The 20,429-nt window shown below is 42.7% G+C and overlaps 1 protein-coding gene across 6 annotated transcripts in view; it reads right to left on the bottom strand.

The window, feature by feature from the left end:
• NEURL1 (neuralized E3 ubiquitin protein ligase 1) overlaps window positions 1-20,429 on the bottom strand; it is a 151,261-nt gene that overhangs the window by 58,767 nt on the left and 72,065 nt on the right. For all 6 annotated transcript variants that reach the window (XM_035329653.1, XM_035329651.1, XM_035329648.1 and 3 more), the window contains exon 2: window positions 2,766-3,007. In XM_035329653.1, coding sequence (XP_035185544.1) covers window positions 2,766-3,007 — 242 coding nt within the window. The remainder of the gene's footprint in view (window positions 1-2,765; window positions 3,008-20,429) is intronic.

Here is a 20,429-nt window from a genome sequence, read left to right as displayed (position 1 = left end):
ATATGGTTGTTCATTACAACCTTGCTGGGAACTGCTCCTCTCAAAAGCATACAGCCCATCAGCATCCAGACTATGAAATGAAGACCTAAGGATGCTGAATCCAATCCTATCCTGGCAGGGCCAGGAGAGTCACTGCCTGTCAGTGGATGTATAATTAGTGTATTTATTCGTGCACTAAACCTGTGGCAAGCAGGACAGCACTTGAGATAGCCCTCTTCCATCAAAGCCCAGGCAGCCTCAAGCAGTGTCAGTATTTGCTGCAGGACAAGAGCAGAAACATGAATAGGTACCACAGAGTACACGTCTCACACAACTTGCTGCCTTACTGTAATTTCTCCCTGTGCCCAAGCACTTATGGCTCAGGTGATTGGCAATGCCAGAGGCTAAACTGCCCAGGACTGCTGGATTTTGTGCTCAAAAGCCTGGCAGCAGCTCCTCATATACCAGTGTGGGAGCCAGCAGTGCAGGATTTTCACCAAGAGATTCTCTGAGACGTTTTCTTTGGACTTCTGAATACTTTTGTAATAACATTTGTAAATATTGCATTTTTCTTTAGTATGTTCCTCTCCAAGGCAAATCTGGAACACGTGCCCTTGCGAGCACAACAATCTCACCACAAGGACATTGCTGAAAGCCTACAGATTTCTGCTTTATTAAAGTGTCAGAGAAAACACCTCAGGGCTTCAGGAAAAAAAAAAAAATACCAAGTTAAGTGAGAACAGCATCAGACACTCAGAGCTGCCCTAGGAATGATGGGATGCTCCTGCTTGTGGGACAGACACTGGAGTGGCATTACAAAGGACTGAAGCAGATTTGCTCTTTTATATCCCGGCTTGGGCTGGGATGGGATCACACATGTCCCCAGGGAAAGGGGGGTAGATGGGGACATGCATGTGCCAAAACAGGGAATATGCACGCACTCCAAGAAGCGGCCAGGATTATTTATTGTAGCAAATTTACTGCAAGCCCTAAAAGCTTTTGGGACTGAGATAAATATGGCCTCATTGTTATTCGTACAATTTACTCTTTCACAGTCTCTTGCCAATACTTTACAGCAATCACAAGCTGCATGAAGTAAATATTCATATGGTAATCTAGGCTGCACATGTTCCATGTATTAATCAGCACCTATAAACAGTTCTCAATACAGTCTGACCACAGGCAAACTAATATCCAAATTAAAATCTAGTATAAAGCCTGCCAAGAATTAGACACAGCTGGACAAAGGATACACAGTTTTGCTAAAAAAGGCAATGGTTAATGATGGACCAGATTCTCTCTTCAGCAGCCACTGCTAGTAGAAAAGCTTGGGAGGTCCCCTGGGTACCAGAAGGGGAGGAAAAGATGCACTCAACATCCAAACTGCTAAGCTATAGCTGCTTCTACAGTCTCCCCCTGAAGTGTTGGAAGGGACCCCACTCCCTAGCAGTACCCTGAATTACGTGGAAGAAACCAAATCAGGGCATGCATCTCAGAGGCTGAGAAAGAGGAAATCTTCCTGAACCTCATATGGTTCTGGATGCCTGATGGGACTCCCAAAGCTGCAAAGAAATATCTGAATAACCCACCCTCCCCAAAAAAAGAAAAAAAAAAAAAAAAAGAAAGAAAAAAAAAATCTCCTGACCTCTTTCCTCTAGTTTTCCAGAGGGAGTTTGAATTTTATAGGACCTGAATGACTAGGTTCTTGGCTAGTCTTTAGTTGGTAAGAAACAAGAGATGTTTAAGACCCCATATTCCACAGGCACACATAACAACAAGGCTTATGGACTTATCCAAAAAACAGAGGCATTTTCACATTTCTATCCATCCCTAGGGTACAAGTTCTGCTGAAGCCTGCTGAGCACTCCCAGGAGGCCTTCCCAGTAGATTCAGCAGGAGCCGTGCAGAGATGAAACATTTGCATGCATATTCTTCACATATGTTATGCAAACTAAAATCCTAAAATATACAGTAATAAACAACTGAATTTCCTGAGATAGTTACATTGTTTCAAAATGAGAAAGAGATAATCCAGAACCTTTGCCTAAACCACTAAGCCCACTCAAACCTTTGATAGTGTTTTCAAAAAGGAAATGTTGCTTTCATCTCCTCCCAAATCATTTCTTGCAGTTGTTTGTCCAAACTGCTAGCCAACATGGAAGAAATCCCATTAGGCAATGTGAGGGAGTCCTGCTGGGTTTCCAGTCGGAATGGAACCAGTAAAAACTCCACAGGAGATGAAGAAAACCTGTAGGGGGGATGTTCTGCCTATGGGGCTGAGCCTGAAATCTCTCTGCATTTTCAAAAGGAAGCATCTTCCTCCTTTCTTGTTCTTTTGCTGGCTATAAGGGAAGAGGCGGGGAAGCCTTGCACGCTGCTATAGGTCCCAGCACAGGATCTCTAGTGATGGACAACAGCAGGATCATTCAGACTAGAGATGGCCAGAGATACACCAAAGCTACTGCCTCTCAGGATGACCAATAGGGCCCTTTTTTTCTTTCTGTTTTCCAAGCAATCTCAGCTTCATCTGCTATTCCTCATCTAACATCCAAACAAGCTCTCTTGGAGCACGGATTTCCCCTTTCTTCACAATTTCCACAGGGGTCTGTACTAATGGGTATAAGAACTATGTTGACAAAATCAAAGAGATTACAGAATTTTAAGGCCAAGATCTGACTACTGTGCTTTGTGTGGAGGGTATAAATATCTGCTGTGAGCACCTGGTATACCCCAACAGTCATTCACAGTTGCTACCATGCTAATAAGAGAAGGTATCAACCACTCACCTTAAGCCTGACTTGTTCATAAATAACGATGGGCCTGTTGCTGAAGGTAATGGCATTGCAGAAGCTAGACTGGCGTTTCACTGCCTTCTGTGTCGTGTCCATGATGATCTGGGATCCCTTCGTGTGGGGGTGGAAAAGCAGAGGGCTGATGGTCAGAGTTCCACACTGCGGGATGGGAAGGCAGTGCTTCTGCTTGTGGTGGCATCGGTGGGAGGAAGCTGGAAATGAGCCACCTATGGAATCTGAAAGTAGAATGAGGAAAAATAAAGTTTCAAATCCACTGTAATAAGTAAAACAAGAATAAGTAAAACTCTCAATTAAAAAAATGGGGGGAGGCTGTAGAGCAAAATGAAAGTCAGTCAAATCCCATCTCTGTAAACTACTGGAGGTTTCTAGAGTATCTTGAACAACAAAAGGCTATAGGGATACCAAAGGTTCCCATCCAGGCAATCTGATAGTACAGAGCATGACATGGAGAACACAGCCCAGCTCCTGAAATCACATGCCATTTTGAGGCCACATATCAGAACACAAGACAAAAATCAGCTCCAAAACTGTACCAAAGCATGTGTGATATTTGTGTATTGAAGCTGCCCCAGTTAGGTGAAATCTTCCCTTTCTGGAGGGCTCCCACCCAACTTGACCATTTCTCCCACTCTTCCTTTGCAACAGCAGCTCCATCAGTCCTTGTGCCCATTTGCCTTTTCGTGCTGTCCTATCCACTCTCACTAAGTGCCCAGCTCAGACACATAAATTCCTAATTCATACCTGAGCACCACTCAGTGATAACCCACCTGGACTTCTCCACCCACCTACACTCCTCTCTCCTCCAGCGATGGGAGCCTCAGCTGAGATCCCACTCGTCATGAAGGCACTTACCAGCACACAATGACATGGCGAGGAAAGTGGAGAGGGAGCGAGGGTGTAAAGCAGGGAGGAAATTACGTCTTTAACCAGGAGAGTCAGTGCACAACCGACACATTCATGACAGCAGCTTTGCTCATGAATGACAGGATTCATGAGTTTCTTTTCAACAGGGAGCCTGAAGCAGTTCGAGCACAAAAACAGTCATATTGAACAAAGCTCATCTGCTTCCTTTTCCTTGTGTGCACAAACAAACTGCATTATGCATGTATGTTTGGGAGGAGATGCTCATAGATTTGGAAATAGAGTACCAACAGAGTAATGAATTATTCCATGATAGACTCAGGGATGCAGTGAAAGCAATGTGACCTTAACGATGTGTCACTTTGCTTGTGCATGACTAAACACTGGTTTAAAACTCTAATGCACAAACTACATAAACTAATTATATACATTCTTCATGCAAATTCATTGCTGGCAGTTATGTCTTTATACAGCTACTATAAAATAATGCTTACACCTCTAATGTAATTCTTGGGAGGTAGAAATATAGACCCTGAACCTTATTCCTCCCAGCATTTAGGGCAGCCTGTAACTACATGACATTGCAATGGTTCATCATCACAGCCAAGCCTAAATAAGTAACAACAGAACTTAAAATGCTGATTTCTGATGAGAACATTTTGATGCAACTTCAACATCAGCCTCTCCAGCTTTATGCTCTCATTCTGTTGCTGTTCTGTTTCTCAATGCTATCCCTTCAGAACAGAGCGAAGAGGCCAGACAAGCAGTTTTACCTTGAAAAAATCTCATTAATGCTTTAAGGGAGAGATGAACCAGCTGGAAGTGATTTGATGCTAAAAATTATGTGGGATATAAGACATCTTCCTGTTTCTCACAAGAGAAGAAGCAAACACCAAATATACATTCAATTCAAGCTAAATTTGCCTCCAGACCTGAATTCTGTAGCTCCAGCTTTTTGCTAGCAGCCACTTACCAAAACAAACTTGTGAAGCACAAAGGCACAGACATTATAACTTGTTTGCATATCTCTGTGCTCTAATTTTACTGGATAATTTGGCTGTGATTATAACAACTGCTGCATCTCTCCCTAGGATGTGTCACCCTTTTAAAACATGGTAATGAAGTGACAAAAACTGCTCACAGCTTTCAAAACACACTCTGATAACAACACTACATATGTCCAGAGCATCTGCCGGAGCTGTGTTACGGAGCCTTAGGGTCCTGTCTGCCCCCACGGGAAAGATGTTCGAGGAATGCTTATTTTTTGTGACAGCCTGGCACCACTGAGTGAGAATGGGTCAAATTCACCCTAGGCCAATGCCTGCAAGAGAAGTGCCCCTGTGCATACAGCTGAAACTCAGGGCAAATACATCCTATGGGAAGGAAAGAAACCATCCAGGGAAGAGCTTCCTCAGGTGGAAAATGTGAATGGGGAGGAGACCCTTTCCTGCACCCACATGCTCTCACTCAGAAATGACTCCCACTTGAGGAACACAGTTGGACAGGAAACTATCTTAATTAAAAAAATAGTTTAAAACCAAAAGTATTTGGGTTTTACTTTCACCTAACAAATGCTTGGAGAAGTTACAAAGCAATGGGCCAAATATGATAGATGCCTCTGCTCAGTTCTTCAGGACAGCATGCCCTCTCCAAAAGGAGGATACACCATGCAAGTTCAGACAGATGGTAACACAAACACCAAAGACTGGACTTAGGAAAGGAAAGGGACACTTCTGAAACAAAATATGCTGATACATCACTGACCTTGCTTGGCCAGCTAAAAATAAATCATCTGCTGAAAGTTTTTGTTCAAACTGAGCTTGACCTGGACTCCAGTCTTCTCCCATTCACTTACTTAAATTACTAGACGTTTCAACATCCTAGTAGATTTTGCTACTAGGAATATTGGTACAACACATCTGCGGCCTTTGCAGTAGGTTTCAACTTATTGTTTTTCTTCATCTTCATAGAAAAGGATTGAGTGAAACTCACACATCTGGAGTCTCGGCTGGCAAAACAGGCAAAAGTCCTTCTGGCATCAGAGAAATCATGTGAGGTTCCATTAAACGGAAGTCTGTCCCTAATCCTCCTCCACCACAGCCTGACTTATCGGTCACTTACAAAGGAGAAGCGAAGTAATTGCTTCTGATAAAGGACGCAAACAAACAAAAAGGCTTGAATCCAAAAGTATGCCAAAAGTATGTTCAAGGGCACCGCAGGTTTCCCATGCCACAACACGGCTGTAAAATAGCGAGGAAAAAAAAAAAAAAAAAAAAAAAAAACTTCCTCCTGACAAATGGGAGTTGTAACAATGTGCCATGACCATGCAAACAACTGGTATCTTGTGACAACAGCCAAAAGAGCAAAGTCATGTCTGAAAACACCCCCGGCATCAAACTGCTGCAAATCTAGAGAAGCCCCAGGGGTCCCCATACAGGTTTCCAGGTTTCATGTTACGGGTCACAGAGATCAGCATCTGCTCACTCTCATGAGCATCCTTAAGGATCGGATAGGCTTTAATTTTCAATTCATGCTCAACAACAGATGCTGGTTGTACCATTTCTTTAGGTACTGGAAACCACAACATGAAGCGCTCTGAACTGTTCTGCCTTCAGAGGCTTAAGTGCATCCTTTCTGGAGCCCAGGCTGTTTGAGAGAGCAGAATATTGCCCCACAGGTGGCACGCTTCTCCCTTCGTGTGTGCTAGCTGTCCCTGGGCTCCAGGATCTCCAGGCCTGAGCAAAATCTGCAAACCCTATAAAAGGCAGCACTGGGGCACTGGATGTTCTCAGATTAGAAAATGCATCTCAAAGCCTGTTATAGGGGTTTTCACCAGAAGCATTAATGCTCTGCAAAAATGAGACAATCTTAAAGGTTTGGATTTTTTAAATGCTGCAAAAAAATGACTGGAGTTCATTTTTAACAAATACATCTTTTCCAGTTGAAAAAAAATCTTGACAGGCACATATCAGAATATTGTCAAAACTAATTTCAGACTGAAAACTAACTGCAAGGTGTTTAAGATTAACTTCAGTAAGCGTGTAATATGATTGGCATTCAGAAATGAGTGGAAGGGAAAAGACAACTTGAAACCAGAGCCCTGGGACTGACATGCAATCCAAGTGGGAATGACAAATCCCTATGTACCTGGGAAAGAGGAAAAGAGAAGCATGGGGTTGGAGACAGAGCCATGCCTGTCTTGCAGGCCAGTGACAGTGAGAATAGTGGACAGGACAAAACACCACGCCATGAATCATAGACTCCTTTAGGTTGGAAAAGACTTAAAGATCATCAAGTCCAACCGTAAACCTGACCTATCAAATCTTATCACTAAACCGTGCCCATTAGGGCCATATCCACACCTCTTAAACACCTTCAGGAATGGGGTCACCACCACTTCCCTGGACAGCCCCCTCCAAAGCTTGACCACCTCCTCCATGAAGAAATTCTTAAAAAGAGAAGAGTGTTTCAATACCATGACTTTATCAAAGGGAGATGACAAAGTTAGTTTTATTGCCAGGTGGCTGTACCATGTATGTATTTTAAGGGATGGATCTTGTAAAGGAAGAAAGGGAACCACTATGGGGAATGCAAGGGACACAATTCCCTGGGGACATGAGCAAGGTACAGCAGGAAAGCCCTAGCCCTGAAAGTATCTGCACAGTCTCTCCAAAGGCATACTAATAAAGTTCAAAAGGAGAAAAAACACAACAAACTCCTTGTGCTAGGCTTTGTAAATGTATTCTTAAAAGCACTCTTCAAGATATGGTTTACTAAAAATAAACATTAGCTCAACACCATGGGAAACTGAAAGGGGTTGCAAACCCTGTTTTCCTTGCATGCAGCCTGACCCTGTGCATGCACACAGGAGAGAAGGAACTGTAAATGAGTGCAATGAAAAAAAGCTTTTTTGTTTTTTTTTTCAATTGACTTTTCTTGAAGGAGTAAGTAACTATGCACCTCCAGGCTATAACTAACTCTCCCTATGCCTGTTATGATGATAAAGGCCCTATTAGATCACTGTCACCAGGTCAGCTACTGATCTTGGCATTACAAGATGACCGAGATAAACAACTTTGCTCTTCCACAAAGAAAGTCCACAGCTTTGCAGGAGTTGAGACATGCAATGATAAAAAAGCAAAGGGTTAATTCTTTAAGAGGAGCATTAAAATGCTTAAAAGGAGAGCATTAAGGCCAGACAACCTGAAATTAAACAGCATCTTAGGTTAAACTTTAGTGAATTAGGGACTTATCTACAAGGTGGATTTGAGCCAGCAGGTCAGATCTAGCACTCCCATCCAAGACTCCAAAACTAGTCAAAGCCAAAGCATAACTTATTTTCATCTGTGCTATTTTAGCAGTGATGAGATGTATCAAGAGAGTAGGTCCGCACATAGTGTAAGATTTTCCACTTAAACTGCAAACTGTGAGAAAAGAGACAGGTGCAGAGAGACAACATGTACATGAAAGGAAATAGTACCAGCCAGGGTTGGGCTTGGAGATGTATTTTTTTTTTTTTTTAAAGCAACCTCAGTGGAACCCATTGAACAACAAGTGCTTGGTTATAACCTGATTCCTAGATGCAAGGCTTTATGAGGACTTGCTTCAAGGTTATAAGTTTTATCAAGAGTCAGGAGAGTAGCAATTTTTATGGAGATTGAAAAAGAAGGTCAGAAAGCCTAGGACAGAAAAAAAGAACTCTGTTTCAGTTCTATTAAGCCCATATTTTTTGTAATATTGTATTTAAAAAGCAAAAATAAATAAAAATAAAAATAAAAAATAAACATAAAAATAAATCCTAGGGCAAAAATTTAGGTTGACCAAAGGAGACTTAAGTACTATAGGGAGCAGTAAATCTGTTAAATATCTGTAGGAAAGTTACATCCAAACTAATGTTTGTGGTCGAAATTAGCCATAGAAAGATAAAGATGCTCCTGGGCAGAGCCTAGTGGAACCTCTCCTGGATGTGCAAAGGAAGGTGAGGAAGATCCTCGAAATGCAAGAGAGGCAGGAAGAGAGGAGTCAGGACAGTGCTGGGGAGCAACCCCAGGAACAACCCAGCTGATGGCACCATGAGTGCTTAGCAATGCCAAGTACCATGAGGATGGCTCATTATGCTCTTTTTTTTTTTTTTTTGTGAAGAAAAAATGTTATCAGAAGAGAGCAGTGAGAATACAGAAGTATTTCTATATGCATATAAGGCTGCTTAGAAGAAAACCCTTGCCAGGAGAATTAATTTTTAAACTCGCCACCTTCAGTAATGATACCTTGTAATCATTAACAATTTCTTGGCACCTAGTAAGGCACTCTTTACTCGACATCTCCCACAGTCACTTGGAGCAATTCAGCCACCCCCATCACTGAGGGCTCCAGCGCCGTGCTGCTTTCTGTGGGTGCAGCCGCCCTTTGCAGCCCCCCTCCTCACCCTCTCCCCATGCAACCCCCAAGACCCCGCAGATCAGAATCGTGCTGAGCACATAAGACCAGCAGGTGCTAAGTCAGCAGCGTGTGCTCCTGTTGGCTATGTGAGGAAAGAGAGGGGCTGACCAGCCCCCTGGAAAGAAAGTGGGAAAGGAGATAGAAAGGAGCCAGCGAGTGCAATGGTGCAAGTCCCTCCGTCAGCAGCAACCACGCTATTTCCCAGAAGCTCCTCTGATTCTCGCAGGCAGGAGTAACTTGGGTGTGTTATCTAATTATTTATTCTAGGGAGGAACTATGGACTTCTGACTTCATTCTCATTGTCTCAAAGTAGATACACTGTTGGCCATAAGATTATGTATGCTTCATTAAATAATCTGAGTTATTTTTCTCCGCTGTTCCAATGTATTAATGAAGTAACTATCTGTCAAAATTCCTTTTCCAGGAAATGTTAACGCATCGTGGTCCACCTAGGACAATCCAGTGTAATTTCCCATCTAACTTAATTCCATTTACTCATTTTCTTAGTACAGAGCAGAGCTATGCATAGAGCACTTTACACCTGTATTAACATTAGAGATCCTCCTAATTTATAATAGTATAAACTAAACCTAAGTAGATATTATAAACATTTAACTAAGAGTGGTGCTGCAAGATTAGGGCCACCAGCATCTCTGCCCGTCTCTCTAACCTCACAGGAGTGCACATCCTCTGATGGCAAGGACATGTTCAGCTTCTGGTTTCATCCATGCTCTCCCATGGGACTGCCAGGAAGCAATACAGTGGCTCCTTACGTGCTGTCCCCAAGCAGTACGTTTGCTCACCCCTGGGCTAGAGAGGCTCCAGAGATGTTTTCCCTGTTGTTCTGGTTGAGAAAACAGCATTTTGCCCTGCTGGCAGCAGCGGTGCCAGCTCCTTGGGGAGCACCTGGGCAGCTACTTGCTCAGCTTTTCGCCCAGAAAAGTTGTGGGGTCGGAAGACTTTTTGTGTCCCACCTGGAGGTGGCCAGCATACCGCTGCCCAGGAAACTGCTGAATGCGGTCTGCTGATATAACAAATTTTAGCCAAGGTTCTAACCCACTCACTGTGTATTTAGATGTAGCTTCTAAGGGACCCAGACACAGATCTGACATCGCTGTTATCCTGGCAGTCCCCAAGATACTGTGCAAATTCCCTGGAGTCACATTACACTGCAGGCATAGCCAGAAGGCACTCATCCCAACAACAAACATTACATTGGTTTTGAACCAAAGCATCTTTCCCGGTCTAATATTTCCACCCTAGCATAAGGTGCTTTTTACCTTTCCCTCCTGCAATGCTGGGCACAGCTGTGATGAACGGCGAAGCTGCTGCCCAGAGGTAGCTGTGCTTCGCTGCACAGCCCACAGCATGGCCATGCCTGGAGGGTTAATAACAGTTCACGCTGGAAAGAAGTAGCTGCATAAAAGCAGAGCCCAACTGCAAATATTTTATGGCCATGTAGTATTTCCACGGACTACAAATCAATGTAAAAGATGTTTTCTTCAAGGGACCTCATATAGACTGTGTTTTTAAAATGCATTCCCTCTGCTAAATATAAATCAGTAAGAGTTTTTGTTCTTCCAAAAGATTAACTAGCCTCAGTATTTTGGGATCTAATTCTGGAATACTTGTAGATGTGCCAGCATTCTCTTCCAATTTAAATAGTTTAATGGAAAGTCTATCCTGGGCACACTTTCCATGTACGGTGTAATAGCTTGGAAGTCTGAATATTGAGAGTTCACCACAAAATGAAGTGACCTGTCAAGGTTAAACTTAGATATTTCTCAGGACAAGAAATAAGGTGAGGACAACAGAGACCAGGGAAAAAAAAAAAAAAAAAAAAAAGTATTAGAGACAAGATAATTGGTATGCAGAACCGAAATCCAAAAGAGAGTAGAAAGTTGTCTAACCTCCCAAACAGTGCAAAGAAAATGCAAGTTAGAGAAATTTTTGTTCCAAACTCAGCTCCTTGAATTAGCTTTGAATCATATCTGTATAAAATCAAGAATGTTCCTCTAGACTAAAGATGCTGCATTAGGCCCACAGCAGGCCACTCACACCCCGTATTTACAATATAAAGAGCTGTATTAGGTTGCTTTTCTTTAAACACTCCCTCTGTCATCAGTCAAAAAAAGACATAGGGTCTCAAGTTGGTAATGAAGAGCATCTCTGAATTATCTTCTTATCTGGATCATCAACTGGAGGATTCTCTCCCACAGCTCTACCTTTTCCAAGCATATGAGAGACTATACATTAGGGATGCAGAAGGTGCTGGCCAAAAACCTCCTGCTGGTTCTGACCTCTTATGCCTTAAGCATTCTGTTTAGTAAAGCTCCCTAATCACAGACCACTTTGCACTAGACAAAAAATCACAGACAACCTCCTGCCTTGCTCTCTACGATAATCATGGCTCTGCCCTGTGTCCCTGGAATAAAGCAAGTGAACAATAAGACTCTGGAATAGCACAGGCTCCCCAAAATAGGACAAAAAAACAGGAATATTTCTGCAGACACAGCATTTGCAGGATGGTGGTATGGGTGCTGGGCATTTAAAACTTGTATTCATTGCTGCAGGGCAGAAAACAAAGGCTGCTGGAGGGATGGATGCCTCTAGAAAGAGCCTGGATAACTCTCCAAGACATGGATAGCACCATTCACCTCAGAGCAAACTCTACACTTGCACTAATTGCAATATCCCCATGATTATAGTGATTTAAGCCTCAAATACCACCAGCTCCTTAAAGCCACCAAATGTTCAGACACCAACGTGCTAGATGAGCTTAGATCAGTGATCAGCAAAGAGCTCTTCCTCAAGAGCTCACATGCTCAACCACATTGGGGATTCAAGATCTTAACGTACTTTGTGCCAAACCAAATACCCATCTCTGGGCACAGCAAGGGTATGCCCAGCACCATCCCAATGTGCTCCTACCTTACAGCAGCATACGTGAGTAAGGCATAACATTTCTTTCAATCCAGAAACGTTGACGACAACTTTGGACTGAAGTTGTGAAATCTCCAGTGGCTTTGTTGCCTCTTATGTATTTTGCTGCTTGAATTTATTGCAAATGTCACGTGTGAATGCCCTCACTTTAATTTAGTATCTGGTTGGTCAGGATATATAAACCAGAGACTGTTTTTTACTTCTCTTCTTTCCCAGCTGGACAGCGTAGATTATGTTTATCATTCAGTACCACATACCATGAAGCTTTAAGCCGTAATGCCATTTCTAATGAATCTCAGGAAGCAGTTTTTCTTCTCTCATACATGACATTTACATTTGAAGTGTGCCTTCTTTCCCAATATAAACCATCAATTTAGATCCACTTTGAGGTACTGTAAAGTTGGGTCATTTTGTGTTAGCCTTCTTTAAATATGCAGCGTGCTCAGGTCATGCTTATTTCACATTCTTCCTCCTGCTGGAAGCAGCTGCTTACACCCTCCGTATTTAAAACTTAAACACTTTTAAAATGCTGTGATTATTTTTCTGAGCCCAAGCAGTACTTCACACAAAATACTTCCCTTCCGCTGCTTTCAGAGCACATCTCCTTTGCTGGTGGCTGCCCACAAGCATGTGTAAAATAGTTCAGGTCCAAACCCAAGAGGCAGTGCTCCCCTTCCCAAGGAGGGGACACCGTGAGGTGACGGCACAGCCAAAGGACAGTGCCCAGCTCCACAGGCTTCCCGTGATGGACATCTTCCACCCCTCAATGGAGGCACCAGGAATTTCCTGACTGCCATCGTGTCTGCCCAAGGACAATGATGACTTGCTGTGTGACACAGAGCATTTGAATCTTTTGCAAAACCCTGCTGGTGGTGATGTTGTAATACTCAGACCATTTTTTCCTTCCTGCAGCTTGGTAACAGTAGATGTGCTGTCACCCATTACATTTTCTGTCCTTTTTTGTATGTTTTCGTTCCTCTCTGATCAACTGAAAATTCACTTTTTCAGTGCAAGAAGATTGCACTGCTTACTTTGCCATCAGTTGCTACAGTCTTAAAACTATTTACATCTACACCAGTTAACCAAATATCAAAGATTTGCATTCAATATAAAGTGCAAAAGCAATCCTACAGCGAAGCCCTTTAAGTATATAATTACTGAGGGTCTTCTGGTTTCTTCATTCACAAAGAAAATTTGCACTTGATTTTTTTGTTTTTGACATGCTGTCTGGCTAATCCCAAAAGATATTGATCCCAATGGCTTTATTCCTGATTACATTTGGCAGTACGTAAACCTGTAAAATGTAGAGTTATTAAGAGCTAACGACTTAGCAGATACATGAAAATGTGACTTTACTATTTGGCTATGTTTAACAACCTCATAAATGTTTCAGGATTACAGGAACAACATACTTCCTTGAATTCCTCCCCCACAATTTCTGTATTGAAATCCTCCTGCCTTCTCCTTCCCACCTCTCCTTCTCCGTCTGCCATTCCTCTGCAAGAACTCACAGACCAGATGACCTTCACCTCTGCTTTGCCATCCCTTCTTCTCCAAAAGATCTTCCTCCTCCTCCTTTCTCACAAGTACTCAGCCACTTCCATCACTGACCTCACCGTACCCAGCACATTTCTCTCGCACTTTTACTCTTTTTTACCTCTCTTACACTCTCCTGTTGTGTTCTCCTCTAAATAGACATGCTTCATTTCTTCTCATTTTAAAAACAAAATGAAAACAAAACAAAACAAAAAAATACAACCGCCCTTCTCCTAAAACAAAACAGATCCTAGTGAATAGCTGAGGCTCCTCAACCTCACAAAGTTAGAACCCAATGGTCTTCTTTTGGTGGCACCCGCTATTTATTCCATGAGGTATTCATGCAAAGTAACTTGCAGTGGGCAGTACGTGAGGTTATGAAGTTGATCATCAGCAGGGGATTTTTGACACAATTCACTTCAAGTGTATTGCTGGGATTAAAACACAGGAGCTCCACGCCTGACTTCCACAGTCAAGCTAAAAAACTTGCAGCCCACCCAGCAGAGCTGGAAGGAGAGCACAGAAACAAAGGTGCCAGCCCAAGGCAGGATGCCGGCAACCTCCTGCCTCACAAATAGATATTATTACCGAGAACATTTGCCCAGACCAGAAAGGTCTCCAGTAGCACCAGAAGTGCTAGCCACCACACACGATTAAAATATTATTTTTCCAGGCAAGTAATTTAAGTACAGCTACAGCAAAAACAGAAGAAAGGGCAACATTTCTCCTTTTACACAAAAATTTGGCCATCCACTGGCACATTCCTTTGTTAATCTGCACTTACTCTGCAGAATTATTGACTTTCCCGCTCTCATCTGGCTCTGCCTAACATTGCTTGCACCAGTTTAAACACCCTCTATAATGTTGTGTTTTGTTATAATAGTGTTTTGTTTTTGTTTTTATTTTTTTAATTATTTTTTTTTTCAAATCAGCAACTGAATCCAATCCTTTGAATTCAAACATGAAACTTCAACGGCCAGCCTAGGAATAAAGTTACCGTTTATTTTAACAAAGACAAACAGCATCCCTGGCGCTGATTCCAAATAAAAAGCATGAATACTATTCCATCATCCTTCCTACCAATTCCCATGCCAGACCCATGAAGTTATTACTTAACACTCTGCTATAAATAACTGCTGGAGTAGTCCATACAGGAACTTGGTTTCCTTAGTGTCTGCTGCAACAGGTCACCCAGTAAACAATCAAGGGTCTTGCATTCATATTGCCTGAGGAACAGCATGCAGAGGTGCCTTCTGTCTTTCAAAGTGATCCTACCTGCTATCCAGCCCTTGTTGCTGAATCTCACAAACTGAAAGAAGAGGTGGGTCTTGCACCACACTGTTTACAATCTGGATATATGAAAAGAAACCAGTAAATTGGAGTAAAGGAGCACAGAGAGTGTACTTTGGGGAAAAAGGAAGAAAACTTTGTAATCTACCCCTGTGACCAATGTGATTCTTCACACCAGAAGACAGCAGGGAGGTAATTCCACCCCTCTTCTGTCACCCTAACAGCACAAGAAAGAGCTTCAGTTCTCTCTGATTTGTACAGGCAAAAATATTCTTCAGACTAGAAACTCAAGGCCTGCATATTAAAAGCCCTCACAAAGCTTCCATAAACATTAATGTCTATTTTCTTATGACTTGTGTAGCAGAGTTAACTTCTCAAGTTTTTTTTGTAGAGGAGGTTACCCCAATATTTCTTGTGAGAGGGTAATATAGTTCTACCACATCTAGCTTAAAATTGTGTTAACATCAACGCATGCAAGCTATGCAGAAGAAAACCTTTCAACGATGCAATATTCAGCAATTTCATACTGCTTTAGACTTGCTCACGTGACCATGTCTTATTCAGATGACCAGTTATCATTTACCAAAACTGGGTACCTCACAGTAGGAAACTTGGGAGGAACATCATGAAAATGACTGCATTTCTAAATAGCTGAAGGAAGAGAAAAGTGAGAGTGTTGGAAAGGCAAGCCAGCTTTGGAAAAAGGAAGATGTTGTTTTAAATTTTGTGCAAAAGGACATTTTTGCATGCTGGGATACAGGTAAGAATGGAAGGAGGAAGAAATGCAATGTCACGCGGTTCAGTGCATTGTTCCTGATGTAGCTGCATTTGTGGCGTGACAACCTTGAAGGTCTGCATGAACAAGAAACAAGCCTACAGGACTCAAGGGGCTGTATTCTTTTGGTGGAAAGATACCTATACTATTTCAGAAGAGCAAGGAGCAATTAAGTGCAGAGGCAAATTCATTCATCCATTTTCCTTGCTCTTTGTAGCTTGAAAATTCGTGGAAAATCCTTTAAGTCCTTATCCTGCTAAGGGGCATTTTTTCTGACAACAAAGACCATTGAATTAATTTTTTTTCTAGTATATAATTGTACCGGATTTTGTAAGCCACAACCTTAAATTCTGATTTAATAAGGAGCACACTGCACCCCTGATGGATATCCCTTCCTGCTAGCATGCAGAGACATGCAGAGCTGTTGAACTGGAGCCTATAAATCTGGACCCGTGGGCCATCAAGCATTTCTCCACTGAGTTTGTCTGCACCCAAAAGCACATCTCAACACATGCGCTAAATATTGTATATGGAGTAAAACCACAATATTTGTCATCAAATTGAAGCTGCACAAATCTAAAACTGCTACCAATCTCTATTTTGTCCCCAGATTGTGCACTTCAAAATTACTTCTCTGGAGTGCTGAAGCTATTAAAGGTAACTTGCCTGTATTTACACGTTATTACAGCTTCCCACACGATATTATACACCTCCCCGCAACAACAACTGAGCAGCAGAACCAGGCACGCATGTGTCACAAAAGTACGGCTTCTGACATACACAAAGGACCTAATGGATAACTTGTCCAAGCACAGATTTCCCAAAGTGCAGGACTGGAAGAAGATGGAGAGATATAGCCAATGAAACACAAAAGATACCAGTTATCACATGATAACTAACTTCTCAAACTACTACAAGAAATTACCTGTACACTGTGTGCTGGGCGCAGCTTCAGACTTACGGATGAGGCACGACCTTCGGAGTCCCCAAAGAGCAGCTTTGCTGTATGAGGGTTCAGAGAGGGAAGGTCTCTGAAGCTGTGGCATAACTGATAAATGAGTAAAGAGAGCTCAGGTAGTCACTTTACAGATAAAGGGATAGAAACATCTTCCAGGAAATGGCTGGGGTTACCTGACCTTTGGTGAAGAGCCTTTTAAAAACTGCAGTCATCTCTTGCAGACATACTGAATGGTTTTTGCACCCTTTCAAATCCATTTGGAGAACGTTCAGATGATATTTCTCTGCATTTTATCCTTTCTACCATGGGAACAGATAGCCTGAAAGCTTTATCCTTTGCATGACAAATGCCAATGCACATCTGCTTAGGAAGGATACAGGAAGCTGGAATCAATGCATCTCCACACCCTCTTTCAGCAGAGACTTGGAATTGTCCTTAACTCCAGTTTATATAGGTATAAATCCACCTTGAGTAGGGCCACAGGGATCTGCAATTACAGCTTGCAGATCTTTGCGTTCACCATCTTAGTTACTAAATTTAGCAGGAATTGCACCTTTTTCTGTGTCAGGTGGGAAACTCACGAGAACCTCCAAGCCCAGTCTCACAGCAGGATCAGGTCTTTTGCAAACAGCAATACTCCAGGTATAATATATAGTAGTGGGGAATAAAAATGGCTGACCTCTGCTGCTCCAGCAGGGGGACCTGGCAAATTAAGAGGTGGTCTTTCTGTCTTCTTTCCCCAGAACAGAAGATTTCAGGAATTAATTTCTAAAATAGGACAAGATTTTCTACTGCATCCCAAAGACAGTCTTATCCACTTTCCCACCTAAGCCTGACTGCTATAAGCCATGCTCAAAGTAGCAGAGGTCAAGGAGAATTAGGTCATTTTCTAGTCAATAATCATGCAAATTACAAGCCATAAAATACTGAGACATGATATCTAGATACTGAATTGACTACCCTTGCTCAAGCACTGGACAGGACGGAGCCAGAAATCTCATCACAGTCATGCCACTTGGTCAAGGTCTCTTCAGGCAATTTTGCAAAGCCTCTGTGGGACAGAGGGATTGAAAGTTGGACAGCAACTCTTACCATGTTGCAGCTCTTACAATGTGAGATGGACCAGCACCCATCAAGGCTCCTGAACTTGCATTGCCTCTAAATACATAGGTTTACTCAGAACTGGAATACAAAAAGACAGCCCTCGTGACGGTCTCTTTCCCTTTGGAGATTAAAAAAAATCTGAGGGCAGCATTGAAGTAATTTGCGATAAGCGGAAAATAAATTAAACAATTTTCGTTCCTTTTCCATGTTATATGAAATTTACAGAATCAGTAATGCCTTTGTAAAAGTAATTAGATACTTAAGACTCTCTTTTATGTTTGATAATCTGATTCTGTTTGGTGTGCAAAGACAGAAGTCATTTTGATCCCAGCACAATGCAGGCGCCCCTAAATTTCCATCTTCCAGGGAGATTTTTTTTTTTTAATCTGTCTCTTTGTAAGCTGCAATTTTTAATGTTTGAAAATAGCAGTTCTTAACAATCTTTATGTCTCCAGTCCTTCACCCAACAGGCCTAGAGAAAAGTAAGTTTTTAAAGTACTTTTAGTTGAGTCAGTGAATATTAGATATAGACAGATCAAAGCTGAAGCTGTAGCTTCCAAAAATCTCCCTCCAAAAGCCTTTTCCCTTCTGTCTCTTACTCCACAAAAGCCAAAGCCAAAAACATTTGTCTGCCTGTCTTCTGACCAAAAGCATGATCTGTGCAGCAGAAACTGAAGTCCAGATTTTATTTCATTTCAAAACCGCATCTCCAATGCCCTTGCCTCCAAGGTGCCATTTGAACAGTTCTCTAACATTTAGCTTTTCCAAATAAGAAAAAGTAAAATTATGAAGACATTCTCCTTAAGCAAAAGATGTTTACCAAAAGAAATCTTCTTTACTTTAAAACAGCAACCAACCCACAGCATGTACCACGTTTACACCAGAGCTGTGACGAATGCCTGTTGAGCTGCAGCACTTAAACCACTTGCATTTTAAACAGCAGTTTGTCAAGTGATGTTAATTATTTGGGAGGTCTATGCTCCTAGAAACATAAACATTTCTTTTTATACTGATCGCATTTTTTTTTCCATGAGGTGCTTCCAGCAGAGACTGAAATTAAAATGGCTTTGTGAGCCACGGTGTGGTTTATGGCTCTATTCTCCCTCTGTGCTTGCAAGCGAAGGGTAGCATCACAATGAGGCTCTGCACAGTCCCTTCCTCATCTTTGCTTTGGTGTTGGAAACCTCTCAGCAGGTGGAGGAGTTCTTCCAACCCCACCCACTCTCCTTGAGGCTATGCAGTTACCTCCTGGCTGATAACACAGGCCTGGGACTTGTAATAGCCTGAGGATCACTTGAACTTCGCAAAGCAGGCCAAGGGCTCAGTTGCTAGGAAGCACCACAGAGAACAGAAGAGGAACAGGCTCTTGCAAGAGGCTGAGTCAAAGCAAACCTCCAGTCCTGGCAAGGTGCAACTCAATCATGAGCACCTGCTGCTCCCCAGCCACCTGCTGGTTCAACCAGTGCTGCTTTTGGGGTTGCAGCCTCAGTGTTTTAGCTCTGCTTAAGCCAAGATACAAGCCTCTCAGTTTCTTTCCTGCCCTGGTATCTCACAGCAGGTCCTATCTCACAGCAGATTTTGCTCACAATCCTACCAGACAAAGTGTTCCAATGCTGTACCCACATGGTGCCACTTGGCTGCACAGGCAAGGTGCAACTAAGAAGAACTGCTGTTCCTGCTTCTCAGATGGAAACCCCTTGGCTGAGAAGGGAGTTTGTTTGCTGAAGATGACCTAGTGAAATGCAGCTAAGCAGCCTAACTCCTAGGGCCAGGCCAGCCCATAGACCACATTGCCTATGGCTCATTCCTGAGACCAGCAGAGAAAAGGGAACAGCAGCATCCTCTTTGGTTGCACAAAAACTGCTGCCTCACAGCTAAAGTCAAATCTGAACTGTGCTTCCCCAAACCCACACCAAGACTGACCCGGTTTGAGTGGCACCCACTGGCTATGTCAGCCAGAGAAGACTTCATGCCATCACAAGCAGCCCAGAGCAAAACGTGCAGTGAGACTAAAAGTGGTGTTTTCAGAAGCGACACTGACCAGTCTTCACATTGGCTCTGAGCACTTTCTCTCTAGGGCTCTGTGTGCTTTGATCCAGAAAAATTTCTCTTCAAAGGTAGTCAAAGATGGGAAAAGCCTCTGCCACCTAGGCAAATTTTATGAAGAGGTCACCAAACATCTTTCCTGTTTGGTCAAGTGTTGGGTCCTTTGCTCTTCTCCAGACTTCATCAACAAGGTCTGCTGTGAGCAACTTTAGTTCCCCAGGGGTTAAAGTAGTGTGCCCATGTGGGTGCCCACAGTTAGACCAGCCTCTGGGCAGGACTGCTGTGCGAGGTACACCATGATTCGTAAGGTGGGACAACTCAGACCCGAGGGAATGAGGTACTTGACCCCCAGTGCATCCCCTCCGTATTAGCATTCATTTACTATACCAGTGTAGGCAGAAAAGGATGTCAACCAAACCATGAAAGAGGAGCTGATTTTTATAGCAAGGGGCCTTGGTTTATCTCTAAGGCTTCTATTAATAGAGATTTTATCTTGAGGAAAAGGTCAAGAACTCCAGATTTCTGCCAACCTGGGCTGTTGTAGGGGAGGCAAGCAGGATCACACCATTTACGTTCTACATCACATTCATTAAGGTATGTAGTTTTTATTATGTCCCCCTTTTACTACTATTCCTTCTTCTTTAAAATGAAATTGTTATCAGCCTTTACAAGGGGAAAACGCATT

This window comes from Oxyura jamaicensis, chromosome 6 (assembly GCF_011077185.1).
Source record: "Oxyura jamaicensis isolate SHBP4307 breed ruddy duck chromosome 6, BPBGC_Ojam_1.0, whole genome shotgun sequence".
In the NCBI taxonomy this organism is placed as follows: Eukaryota; Metazoa; Chordata; class Aves; order Anseriformes; family Anatidae; genus Oxyura; species Oxyura jamaicensis.
Note: the sequence above shows the minus strand (reverse complement) of the source record. Positions and strands in the feature narration are given on the sequence as shown.